Source organism: Brassica oleracea, chromosome C4 (genome assembly GCF_000695525.1).
Source record: "Brassica oleracea var. oleracea cultivar TO1000 chromosome C4, BOL, whole genome shotgun sequence".
Classification (NCBI taxonomy): Eukaryota; Viridiplantae; Streptophyta; class Magnoliopsida; order Brassicales; family Brassicaceae; genus Brassica; species Brassica oleracea.
In genome coordinates this window covers 26,776,583-26,790,944 of record NC_027751.1, presented here as the reverse complement: position 1 = coordinate 26,790,944, position 14,362 = coordinate 26,776,583, and the positions used below count along the sequence as shown (strand labels likewise).

General features: G+C 35.0%; 1 protein-coding gene and 2 pseudogenes across 1 annotated transcript; 1 reads left to right on the top strand and 2 right to left on the bottom strand.

The window, feature by feature from the left end:
• Positions 1–386: 386 nt before the first annotated feature.
• Positions 387–2,818, bottom strand: LOC106338526 (putative L-type lectin-domain containing receptor kinase V.6). Its single transcript, XM_013777482.1, has one exon. It carries the CDS (start codon positions 2,364–2,366, stop codon positions 387–389), a length of 1,980 nt encoding a protein of 659 aa, XP_013632936.1. The 5' UTR covers positions 2,367–2,818.
• A 6,074-nt stretch (positions 2,819–8,892) lies between these two features.
• LOC106340608 overlaps positions 8,893–14,362 on the top strand; it is an 11,313-nt pseudogene continuing 5,843 nt past the window's right edge.
• LOC106340607 lies at positions 9,519–12,063 on the bottom strand (annotated as a pseudogene).

Below are 14,362 nucleotides of genomic sequence, written 5' to 3'. Positions count from 1 at the left end.
AAAAAAAAATAAAAAATTCTTATCTAAGAAAACAACTAACCTAAATACAAAGGATAAAATTAATCAAAATGTAAATCTATTGAGAACAAAAATAATATTATAGTTAAATTAGAAGAAATAGATGCAATATAATATATCCAAATAATAACTAAACATATTAGATCTTATATATCCAAATCCACGTGTGTAATAAAAACAAAATAGTCTTACTAACGTAAATTATAAAATAATTTAAAATTTAAAATAAATTATTAATTATTTTAATATATTTATTTTATAAATATTTATATCATCAGCACTGAAAATCACTGTGACCAACACAATTTCAATACAATTTCATAAACATATAAAATTACGTAACAAAAGTATATACCCTTTTTCAGGTTTCAGCGTCCAAGAGAGGTGGATGAATGTGTAAACGTCAATCTACTCAGTGAATATATATCAAGTAGCACTTCCACTGAAATCTCATGCCGTCCTCTCAAGTTCTCAGCTCTTACCATGTCAAGAAGATTATCCGGAAGCTGCAAAACGCCATTCAAGAGCCCCATAACCGTACTCATATCCGGTCTAATTGATTCAGCTTGATGCGAACACAACACACCTAGTTTCAAAACAAGCTCAATCTCTCCCCTGTTCTGTTCTACTTGAACGATGCTTTCCTCCACCGCATCAAATATTTTCCCGTTTTCCCAGAGCTCTAGTATCCAATCCACAAGAACTTCTTCATTCTTTGCTTGTCGCCGTTCTATCAGCCTTCTACCGCAAACTACTTCAAGAATAACCAATCCAAAGGCATAAACATCAGTGCTTGTAGTAGCTCTTCCTGTTCTTAGAAACTCTGGTGCGATGTACCCGAAAGTTCCCGCTACTTTAGACGTCTGAGGATCAATTCCCTGATCATACAGCTTCGCCAATCCAAAATCCCCGAGCCTCGCATTCATTTCATGATCGATGAGAATATTGGCCGGTTTGATATCTCGATGAATAATGATTTGTACCCATTCTTGATGCAAGTATAGTAAAGCAGATGCAACATCTTTGATAATCTTGAAACGTTGATCCCAAGAGAGCCGTTCTTGATTCTCATTGGTGTTGCTATGGTTTAGATACTTGTCAAGGCTTCCATTGGGCATGAAGTCATAAACCAAGAATAGATCTTCTTTATGTCTACAATATCCCAAAAGTCTGACTAGATTCGGATGTCTTAGCCGACCAATGGTCGAGATCTCGGCTAGAAACTCGCTCTTTCCTTGACTTGAACCATGCGAAATCCGTTTCACAGCAATATCTACATCAGAACCCGAAAGTGTTCCTCTATAGACTTGACCAAAACCTCCTCTTCCAAGAATTTTTTTATCCTTGAAACCCTTTGTGGCATTGAAAAGCTCCTTATAAGCAAACCTATGAGGTCCATACTGAATCTCCCATTCCTCAAGAACCCCTTGAACTTTCTTGTGCCTCAAGTAAAAGACGAAACCGATCCACGAGGCGATAAACACAGCGATTACAGATACAGCTAAGCAGACTGCTAAAACCGTTCTTGTTCCGTCAAACGATTTCTTCGGATATGGAGGTAGGATGGGGATTGCGTTAAGATCCCGTTCTAGACTGCCGGTGTCGCCAGAGCCGAACATGACCAACATATAATGAAGTGCTCCTGTGTATCCAGTCGATGCCGTGAACCCAAAGTACATACTATCAGAAAAATACGGTGAGAGATCTCGGTTTAAAGACAAAAGTGGTTTCAGTGGCGGAACAGAGAGCTCAGCAGAGCTTAAGGTAACATTGAGCTGTTTATCTATCAGGCTATAAACGAGTGAAAGACTCATTACCTTCCCGCTGATTAAAGAAAGATTCTTAAAGCTTCCATCATTACTATCATAGTAACCAGCAGAAGCAGAGACAACAGATCTCAAACCGTTAATGTTAATACCAACATGATTATCATCAATATCTCCAAACTCTTCGTCTTTGTGTATATCTAACTCGATAGCTATCACGTTATTTGAAGTGTTACCATTGTTTGGCTCGTTGAATATTCCTAAGTACTGATCAGAGGAAGCTCCGGGAAGGCCTCTTGTGGGAGAGATAACGAAAGCCATACCGTGCGAGCCTTGATGGTTATGCTCAGGGACGATCGCGAAGAAGAAGTTGAAGCTGAAATTCTGGTTCGGGTTAAAGGGGTAGTCGTTAAAAACTTGACCGTAGGAATGCTTCGTGGTATTCGTCAAAACGGCGAAACCGCTGGAGTCGAAAACTGCAGCTCCCTCAGGGATCAGTTTGCCATTGGAGTAGTACGTAAATAAAGACAGAGTAAAGAACAGAACACGAAGTATTTGCAAGACTTTGAGTTCACGACACATGTTCAGATTTTGTTTTTCTTTTCATTTGTTTCTTTCTTATTGTTTATGGGAATAACTAGAGCATGTCCCTAATCCCTTATATATACCAGTGACCTTCTCGGCATAAGGATAATTGTAAATCAAAAATTGAAAAAATCAAACAAACTTTTTCTCCACAACCGAAATTCCACCGAACATTACACCGAAAACAACGATTAAAAAAAAGCATACAGTCAAACGAAACTTTTCATTTTGAACAAAGCTTAAAAAATTATTTCTAGTACCGTGTATATTACTTAATCTTTTTTAAAATTTCTGATGTAACATTTTTTCTCTAAGACCTTTCATCGAGATAATGATTTTTTTTAGCCATTAATATCAACAGAATCCATAAATTACATTGAAAAAATAATAAGAAAGTCATGCTTAAGAGCATGATTGACGCGGATCTCTTAAGGTGGAGTTCTTAGCGTAATATAAAATACGTCTCCTAGCTTTTAACTAAGAAAAACTAAAAGACTTGTCTTATATAAAAAACTAATTAGTTAAAAATTAAAAGACGTATCTTATATTACGCTAAGAACCTCATCCTAAAAGATCCACATTAATCATGTTCTTAACGTTTCTTAGCATTAGAAGAAAAAGCAAAGTTTCTTGGCATAACCAAAGTTTCCTAGCATAACCAAAATTTCCTATCATAAGAAGAAAAAGCAAAGTTGCCTACCATAACCAAAGCTTCCTAGCATAAGAAGAGAAAACGACAACTAAACGAAACCTTTCTTCTCCACAACCAAGGTTTCCTAGAACATTACACTGAATAAGAACAAGAAACTAACGGAATGTTTCTTAGGATAGAAAGAAAATCAAAGTTTCCTGATATAACTAAAGCTTGCTACGAAGAAACAGCAGCAATCAAACGAAGCTTTTCTACATCTTAAGTTTTTAAAAACATTGCACTGGAGAAATCAACAAAAAAATCACAGGTAACTTTCTTAGCATAAGAAAACAAAGTTTGCTACCATAACCAAAGTTTCAGAACCAATATTTCTAGCACAAGAAGAAAAAACAACTAACAAAACCTTTTTTACAACCAAAGTTTCCAAAATCATTACACTGAAAAGTTTAAAAGGAAAACTAGGTTTCACTACCAAAGTTTTAAGCATAACCTATACTATGTTTTTGACATGCCTTCATGTAGATATTGTTTTTTTTGTCTTCATATTGAAATATTTTTTGGTTTTTTCTTTACAAAAGAGCTGACTATTAATGTATAAAAGAAAAAAAAAACAGAAAATACAAGACTACATAACCGGCCCCAACCAGACTCGATGGATAAACTCCTAAACAAATTGACAAAGGGCAAAACGGTAACCCAATGCCGACAAGCTCGCGAGAACCACCACTGGAAAGGAGTCCATGTTGGCTGAAACCGCCGTCAAAACCAAGAGACCAAAGACTGATTTTGTGTATATTTCTGACAAATTTCTACTAGTGTAAAGTAAAAAGTGAAGATATATGTCACTAATATGCCATGGATTGGTCATTGGTCATTATATATATTTATAACTGTATAGTAGAAGATCTCTACTTGGTTTATGACTTCATGCCTAGTGGTAGCCTTGACAAGTATATATATATACACGACCGTAACAGTGACAATCAAGAACGGCTTACCTGGGAGCAACGTTTCAAGATCATTAAAACCGTGGCATATGCTTTACTATATCTGCATCAAGAATGGGTGCAAGTCATCATCCATCGAGATATCAAACCGGCTAATGTACTTATCGACCATGAAATAAATGCAAGGCTGGGGGATTTCGAATTAACGAAGCTGTATGATCAGGGTTTTAAATTTTGCAAGATTTTATAAAATTGTTAACTTGTTTACACTAAAATTCCTTTAGTAGACTATAATCTAAACAAAAAGAGAGATTTTAGTTTTATAAAAATTATATTTTCAAAAAAATATATATATTTTAGACGTAATTATAAAAGTTAAAAAATAAAGAATGACGAATGCGATTTTTCTATACTTAGAAAAATGAAAATAGTAATAGTTTACAGATGGTCTAAGAGCATCTCCAATGTACACCTTTATATTTTCCTCTAAAATAGAGATCTCTATTATAGAACTGAAAATGCTTCAATATATGCCTCTATAATAGAGTTCCGCTATTTTAGTGGAAAATATAGAGGAAAGTTTCTTTGTGCCTCTATATTTAGAGGTAGAAATATCATATCTCTATATTTTCCTCTATAAACAGAGGAACTATATTATAGAGGCATACATTGGAGCATTTTCACATCTATAATAGAGTTTTTTTATTTTAGGGGAAAATATAGAGATAGAAATAAGGGTGGGTTGGAGATGGTGGAAGTTGAATCTTTCACAAAATCACAATGATGTTCAGGACACAAGGAAAAATCACAATGATGAGCATTCTTGATTCAGGACACAAGGAACATGTTACGGATTACTCTGACACTGGGACCCACGTGGGATGTTAAGTTAAAACGTGATGCAAATTTAAAGTAAATTTATATCAGTTTTATTGAAGTGATATCAAATAAATTTATAACAACATCAGTTATAGTAATTGATATTGAAACAAATATTTTGTATCATTTATTAATAAGTAAATTAAAGTGATATTATTTATTTTCTGATACAATTTATGTTGTGACGGATGCGAGAAGAACTAGATTAACATATTGATAAACGATAAAGAAAAGACACAGAGATTTAACGTGGTTCACCTCTAACGGGTACGTCCACGGGCAAATAGAGATTTTATTGATGGAGGTTTTACAGAAATCTGTCTACAAGAAAAACATATCAGATTGCTCTTTATTTCAGCTGCTGCTTAGATTTAGAGGAGACACAAGATATATATAGTGATCTCTTGTCTCCTATAAACCCTAGCACTGATGGACTTCAAACACTAAGGCTCAAACAGATTCGGGATACCTAGAGCATCAGAATGCAAGATGCAGCTTTTCTGAAGTGGGAACTTCAGCTCTCTAGATAACTCAGATTTCTCTACACCTCCAAAGTGTTGAAGACAGGTTTTTGAAGTGGACACTTCAGTGTTGTAGGTAAACACATATTCAAGGCATTACAACATTTATGTGATGTAATATGATCATTATTTATAGTGAGATAACCATCAGTTACAATGCGTTGAGAGTGCTTGGTGATGTGGCTTTCCTTGCCACCCGTTTCTCTTCCTTGATTCTGTGGACGAAGTATGCGCTTCACTCGGGTTTTCGGCCTTCTTGTTTGCTTGTTGGTGCTTCACCGGAGGTTTTGTTCTCGATCAGTCTGGCGGTTCTATACGAGTCTCTTGTTAAACGGTGTACACGATCACGGGTTGGTTGGTTGGAGGCGGCAATCTTCAATTGTCTTTTCCGAACGACAGCATTGCTGGTTCATAATCTTCCTTGTGCTGCGGGTGTGATGCTTCTTGGATGAGTGAGCGGGTTCGAGACCGTAATTCTTTGTGCAGGTTGTGGCTTGTGGGTTTTCGGAAGCTATAGGAACCGTGTGTTTTAAGGTTTGAGGGCACTTTTCTCTCTGGTAGCTCGTGGTAACCGGTTCTCACTCCGTTCATGCATGTTCTTCTGGTCCGTCATTGCTTCGGTGATGTCTCGTGCTAAGTCTATATCTTTGTTTCTCTCATGCATGTTGATCATTACTCACTTCTTAGGTTCTTATGTTTAGTTTCAGTTTATGTAATTTTGCTACTTGTGAACCATTGTAATCTCCGTAGAAATTGAAAATCTAGTAACAATATTTAACATTTTATCAAAAGAAAAAAAAAATAATCTCGACAGTACAGAGAATTCTCTGTAAAGGGTGAGGAAATACGGCAAGATTTCAGTCAGCTACTCCCATTGAAAGTTGAAACCGAAGAGATTATTTACTTACCAAACTAACGTTTCTATTTCTTTTTTCTTGTTTAAATTTTTCTCCTAAATTTTCATGAGTGTTTACATATTATTTTTGGGGTTTGTTCTGGCGGAAATTAAAATTTGTTGGAGAAAATATGTTTGTTACCATGCATCAGAAATATAATCGTCCTCCATACTTGTATGAAATAGTGAAAAAAGTATTTCAACGATGTCAAGATATAATATTAGTATAAGCATTAATAACTTAAACTAGTCCAAAATTTTTACATGGAAAATTTTCTCAATTTGAAAAAGAAAAACCATATGGCATTAATCCACTCAACAATCCACTATATAAAGAGTTTGAATACGACTACATCTTTCATGTTCAATAATCTAAACAGATCTAAAAACTTATCTACAAAGAACAATCTCCAACACTGGAGCTACGTGGGATGATCAGCCAGCATAACTACCCTCACATATATGTACAGTTGAAACAACTTTCTTACATCATTACCTTATATAGAAAATTAAATTTACGTTGTAAATCATTTAGAAAAAAAGAGAAAAAAACTAGAATATCCCTGTCTTCGTGAAGAATCCACATCGCCCTTAATTATCATCACATGTTATCTACAATCGTTCCTAAATCTAACACCATATTTTTTACCTTTAACGATTTACATAATTTCTTTTCTCTTTTAATTAATAATATAATATTCATTTTACTTTTACATCAAATAATAAATTTATTTAAAATTTTACATTGTATCTCACTATTTATATTATATTATTACTTTTGGTTAAGATTTTATTTTAATGTTATTAAGGAAAGACTAAAAAGTAATACAACAATAATTCTTAGCAAAGAGTTAAAATTGCTTGCGAAACAAATCATATATGTCAGAGCTCATGATATTTGAACGATTTGGTAATAATTTATATTTTGTCCTTTTTATTTTTATTTTGCTTATATTTTCCACAGTTTTTACTCTTTCCTTAATTTCAAAATTCAATATAGGATTTGGTAAAAATAATTTCGGTATAGCAATCCTAAAAGCCAGTGATTGCTAGAAGAAAAACTGAGTAAGCTTTATATGATTAGTATTGCCTGAAAATCGATTACACAGGAAGAGCTTCATTGTCAGAAACTTTGCATATGGATATGGTTGCTTTGATTAGTTTTTGCCATACTTCTTTAGCTTCTTTTATGTTTTTATGATGATGAAAAGAATAAAAAGATGATAAATCATATTATATGGTAAAATTGATACAGACTTTTTACCAAAAAAAAGTTGATACAAACTGAAGGAGATAAATGACACTAAAAAGAAATAATTAACATGTATGTCTCAAACGATGAAGAATATCGGCCTAAAATTATTTAACCACACGTCTCCTACATTTTTGTATGGTTGATTAGTAAGTTTGTCTGAGTTACTTCTCCTTTTCTATCTAAAACTGTTTGGATGATTATAGAGTTAAGAGTTACTTAGCTAGATAAATACAACAGCTTGACAGGATCAACCATATTATATGGTATTTTGGGTTTTGAAAGGTATATAATTTTGATATGTAATTGTATATGTTTATGAAACTTCTGAAGGTCAACCATGACAATTGATACTATATACTATTTCATTGCGAGCAACTTATTATATAGCAAGAGCATCATTAAACCTGAAACCCATTAGGGTCTCTTAATAACTTTTTAAATATTAAATGTTAGTTAAGAACTTAGTTAAGAGACACCAAAAAAAAAATGTTCCAATGCTAGTCTCTAAATTAAGGTTTATTAAAAAAACTATGCAACATCTTCCATCAACTTTACTTTCTTCTCCAAAGAAATCGGCTTTGATGTCATATTCTCAACAAGCTATAAAAAACGAGTATGTGCCTAACCATACATGCTTTATAAGATTTTCAGATCAACAAGAATCTGTATCAGAAAAAAAACTCACATAGACCGTATATTGGTGGAAGGCCAGCTAGTTTTGCATACCACATTGCCTGCTCAAATCCATCAAACGTTACAAATCAAACAATGCTTATTGTTACTGGAAAAGAAAATCAATTTGTAATCCTCTTAAGCTATACAACAATTCCTTTTTCACATTTAGTTCTCCAGCCACACAAAATGATTATAATGGATACAAGAATATAACGCGGAAACATATGAGAATCATGGCAAAACTACAGATCGGCTAACATCAAAATCTCAAAGCAAAAGACATTGACACTTACTCCATCTTCTGCATGCATCGTAGAGAGTTGCTCTCAACTTCAGGCATAGTTTCTTGAATAGCATACTTGCCTGATTTAACATTTACAAAAAGAAACAAACGGGAGTGTGAAATTGTAAGGGATAAGACCCATAGGTAGAAAAAACAAAAAAAAGCAAGAAACAAATCTCAAGTGGGAACCTCTTACAAGTGGGAACCTCTTTTGTAAGGGATAAGACCCATAAATGTTCTAGTCAAAACTTTTGTTTTTGGAATTGATAATTCATTTTATATTCCCGTTTATGCGTTCACATTACTATTACGTAAAGGATTCAAGCAATTTTTGACCAAAACTTGCAATAATGCCTTCAGAGTCGAACCTTTCACGTTCCCACGTTTTTTCTCAACCTACTAACATCACAGAAGATGAAACTCTCCACACAAACCAAAAAATATATATACATGCAATCAAGAAATGTTTATTATTCTCCTTGAAGCAGTTCTTGTTCTGTTCTTCCACAAGTCCCATGGCTACTTCATCCCAACAGGATCTGTAGGAATCGGCTACAACGGCTACTTCACTTTAACCAACACAACAAAACACACACACGGTCAAGCTTTCGACAGCAACCCAGTTACATTCACAAACTCATCCACAAACATCACAACATCTTTCTCAATCAACTTCTTCTTCGCGATCGTCGCTGAGCATAACAATCTAGGCTCACACGGTATGGCTTTCGTTAATATACATATCATCATTATAAGATATTATTTGTATCATCAAAACCACCATTTTGTATGGTTATTTTCAATCATATTGACTTTAGAAACAACAATACACATGTCAGTTTTAGTCTGAAAATTTTATTTGATTTTCTTTTTACAATTTGCACTTAGGCATTGACGAAATAAAAATGTTTAATTTGGGGCGTCGACTCACAAAATCCATTTTCATCCATACAACCAGTGGCGGATCCAGAATTATTATTAATTGGGGGCACTTTAATACTAACTCATTTAGATAAAAAAAAGTTTCATAACTACAAAAACCTTACAAATTTATCTTACGAGATTCCATATTTTGGAATCGTTTAACAACTGCTTCATTTGTTACTTTCTCAAACAACTATTTTTCAACAAAGCAAACAACACAATCATTTAAAAACTGATCACTAATTCGGTTTCGCAGGCTAGTCTTCACAATCTTCATCGCTGAAAAACAACTTTCAACTGTAGCGATGGCAACAGGTAAAGTCAACACTAGCTTCAAAAGCCGATAAATCTGAGGATGTGAAAGATGTTTCTTTGTCTTCACCATCATGCATGCAAGATCTCCAAGATCCTTCAAATTAGAAAATCTTTCATCCTCCCGAATATGTCAATATAGAGACCTAGTTGATGCTCAAGAGTAATTCGCTCAATAGGACTAAAATCTTCAGGAAAAAACTCAGACAATCTCATAACTTTTAACTGATCAAACTCCTGAAATGAATTAGTGGGGCTCAAGGAAGCAATGCAGCCAAGTAGTTCTGTGTTTACCTCATCAAAACGGTCATTAAACTCTTGAATCTGCATATCCAATACAGTGTAAAAGCACTCCACCTTGTAATGATGCAAGTTGCTTATATTGCTTCTTTTCCTTGAATTCTTTGAATCAAACTCATCATCCATAACTAGGAACTCAATCTTGTAGTTCTTACAGAAGGAAGAAACTTTATTTATCAGAGATACCCATCCATCATCTCTGATTTTGTACAACTGTTGCTTGGTGGATTTAACAAGTGACATAGCATTCAAAATATCTTGATCTTTCCTTTGGAGAGCCTTTGACAAGTTATTTGTGATCCCAAGAAGAAGCAACATCAATTGTAAGTAGAACACAAAATCAAAGGTGTGGAAGTACTTGAGAAGACCATTAGCTTGACGTCTTTTGAATATACCATCACTTCCATCGATTTAAACATACTCAAGTACTTTAATGATAGAAGCGAACAAATCAACCAACCGCAGCAATGTTTTATAATGAGAACACCAACGAGTTTTACCGGGTCTTTGAAATGAAACCTCTTGGTTCAGTCCCTTTCCAGTCTTAATTTCCCCTTTCTTACTTCTCTCCTCAATTTTCTTCCGGTAGTCTTCTCGAACCATATCTTTCCTCTTACAAGAAGCTCCAATAACATTTAACAACACAACAATCTTTTCAAAGAAATCTCTAACTTCAAAATGCTTCTGAGCAACTGCAGCGACAACTAACTGAAGTTGATGAGCAAAACAATGGACATAATATGCAGAACTACATTCTCTCAGAATTAAAGCTCTCAGCCCATTGAATTCGCCCTTCATATTACTCGCTCCATTGTAACCTTGTCATCTTAACTTCTTCATACTCAATCCGTGTTTAGCAAACAATGAATCAACAACACTCTTTAGCGATAAAGAAGAAGTTTCTTTCACATGAACTAGACCAAGAAACCTTTCTTTAACTATCCCAAGAAACCTTTCTTTAACTAGACCAAGAAACCTTTCTTTAACTATCCCAAGTGTATCAACAAAGCGAAAAACTATTGCCATTTGCTCTTTATCAGAAACGTCTGCAGATTCATCCACCAACAAACAAAATACTTCATGACCAACTTCTTTAATAATAGATTCAATAACTTCTTCCGCAAAGCAATGAGCTATATCTGTCTGAATTTTGTGGGACACCATCTAGTTGTTTTTTGGAGCATTCTCTAACACAACTTTACTTACAACCTCATTTTGCTCTGCAGTATATTTCACAAGCTCCAAAAAGTTTCCCTTGTTAACTGAATTCACTGATTCATCATGACCTCGGAATGGGAGTCCTTGTCTTAATAAAAACCAACAAGCATCAATTGAAGCATTCAATCTGATCTTGTATTCATTTTTGACTGCGTCATTCTGCTTATAAAAAGCATGAAAAATTGATTGTTCTGGTATCATCAGATAATCAGCCCTTTTCAATGCACTATTGTGAAAACTATTCACTGCTCCTACATGATCTCGTAATCTCTCTGTCTTGTTCCAGTCATCAAATCCATTGACCACAAATGTATCATTTCCACATTTGTTTTCAGTATAGTCTCTAAACAAGTAGCAGAACAAACAAAATGTTTTATCCTTTTTCACACTATATTCTAAACAATCGCCATAGAGATCAAACCAAGAGGGATTGAATCGTCTCAGTTTACTTTGAAACAGTGTTTTAGGAAATTCATGACCACGAGGTTGACAAGGACCTCTCATAAGATATTTACGTCTTACCTCATCTCTTTGATTCGGAGGATATTCGATTATCCTTTTCCTATCTCCAGGATCAGTAGGTAAATTCTCCAAATCAACTTCAGAATCAGTTTTCTTTGGAGAAGGCAAATCATCCTCAGGGTTTTCAGATGTAGACACAAATTTTCTCTTAGGCTTGAAATATTTTTCCATTAAATTTGTTTCTGTAAAAAAAAATTAAGAAAGATTAGCACAAGACTAGAATTCGATGTTTCCACAATTTCTTGCTACTTAAATCGAAAATCAAAATTTTCATTTAGTTTACCTTTTATCTTTTTTGCTGAGCTTGTTAGTCGTAGTGTTTTTGTTTGCCTGCGACAAAAGCTAAAAGAAAGAAACACAAAGATCAAAACGTGGGCAACTAGGTCAAAATTGAAAACTTTCATTATTAATTTCCTTTATTATTATTTTCCTTTTGTTTTGGATTGGGCTTTTAAAACAAAAATTATCTTTCTTTTTATGTTGGGTTATATTAAATTTATGGATCATATAACAATTATATTACTTCTCTCGATACATGATTATGCTTAATCAATTATATAAAAAAAAAATTTAAGTAGTAGGGGGCACGTGCCCCCATTGTGCACTATGTACGTCCGCCCCTGCATACAACTTGATCTCTTAAAGATCAAAATATTGTTTTATAATTATAAGTATGGTATCACCATACTTGATACTTGAAACTTAGAATTTTTTTTTCTTTCCTCATTGGTCACACATGTACTTAATAATTAAATTAAGTCATTCCAAGAAAAAAAAATCTGAAACAAAAAATCTAAACGTTAAGCATTCTTGATAATTAAAGCAAATATTTATCTTTAACCAAAGTCTTTGAGGTCAGGGCCTCTGAGTGGTAGTTGAGCCTCACGCGCCCATTTTGTTTTCTCTCTAATCTCAAAACGCGTTTCAAGAGGGCTGAGGCTCACACGATTCTCCGGCGTCTCCGTCGGTGCTCGATGTGACCTCTCCTCACCGGAATCTGCTCGACGAGACGGATCCAGCAAGATCTGGTATACTAGGAGGTGTTCCTCTCTCTGCGGCAACTCGGGTGGGCTCTCTGTAGCGGCAGCCTCTAAGAACTCCGCCGCTCTGGTGACTCGACGGTGAAAGGTTGGCGTAAGCTGTTTGAGGACGACGGCGACACAACAGGAACCGCGTGCCAGTCATTGGGGCTGGGTTAAAGCTCCGGGGGAAGGGTTTGTTTTGCGGTGTCGGTGGATCTCACAATTGGGATGGCGGTTCCCCTTTGTCTTGAATCTCACCGGCTCGCTTTTCTTCCTTTCCTCGCTGACGAGAGTGGAGGAGCACAGGACTCCTCGGACCTGTGAGGCGGTGAAGCGGTTGCAGAAAGCGGCGGTTAGGGTTTCGGAGTTGTTCTTCATCTGAAGGCGACGTTTGTGGCCGCGGGACGCTCTGTGGGCGGCTCCGTTGATGGTGACTGGCGGTGGATCTGGCGGGCCTCGACACCCCCATCATGAGAAGTCGCCGGAATCTGGATCTGGTGGTTGCGGTGTCAACGGAGGAGGGAGCATACTCCCTCGGTCTTTTTTCCCTCAACTGAAATTTCTCTTTGTTTGTAATCTGTGTATCTGCATAGCTTTAATCACTTGTAACCTAGGGTTCACATTTCTCCGGTGTATCAGGACAAGCTGTATTCCGATGCCCTTCGGGGATGAAAAATAATTAATGTATGCTTACTTTAAAAAAAAAAAAACATCTATTTGAAAAAAAAAAAAAAAAAATTATTTATCTTTAACCAAGTCAAAGCATTTAACCAGACCAAGTCATAATCAATAGCAAATGTCAATTAAAAAAACGTCTACATTTTAATTCTACTAAACAGACAGATTTTGTTTTTTTAATTTTATTAAATCTGCAATATAATAAAATCAATAAATTACTCAACAAACCCAGCAAAATAGACACAAAGTTAAGCACAAGACTGAAACGAATGGTCAGAAGTGAATTCAACCCATGATCAAATGAAAATAAACGTAAATTCTTACGAGTATGCGTGAAGACTTTTTTACCAGATTTCAACAAATAAACTTCATAAAATATATCTTATTACCACCACTGGATTAAACCAGGAGTTCAATGATAAGATATGCTGGTGATCTGGCTCCATAGCTATAAAGACCTTTATATAACCTGTTCCAAATAAACGAATAGTTTTGATGAAAAAATGATTTCCATCATCTTGCATTTCTCGGTTCTAAGAATGATCTAATTCCTGGTTTCATAACCTGTTCTTAAAAAAAATATTTTTAACAAATATCAGTATTGTTAGTGCAAAGCATAAGAAATATTTAAAGATTTAAGAGTGCACTACAAGAAAACACATGCTTAACGACGAAATTTAACGAGGAAAAACAATCCTCGTAAATTTGCGTCGAGTTTACGAGGAATTTACGTGAAAAACTAAAGTCATCGTTATTTCCTCGTAACGTAACGACAAAACTGTTTCGTCGTAAAGTGGATGTAACTTTACGAGTATTTTACGAGGAAAAACTATTTCCTCGTAAATACGACGTAAACTTTGCGTGGTATTTACGAGGAAATAGTTTACGTGTATTTAGCGAGGAAATTTTT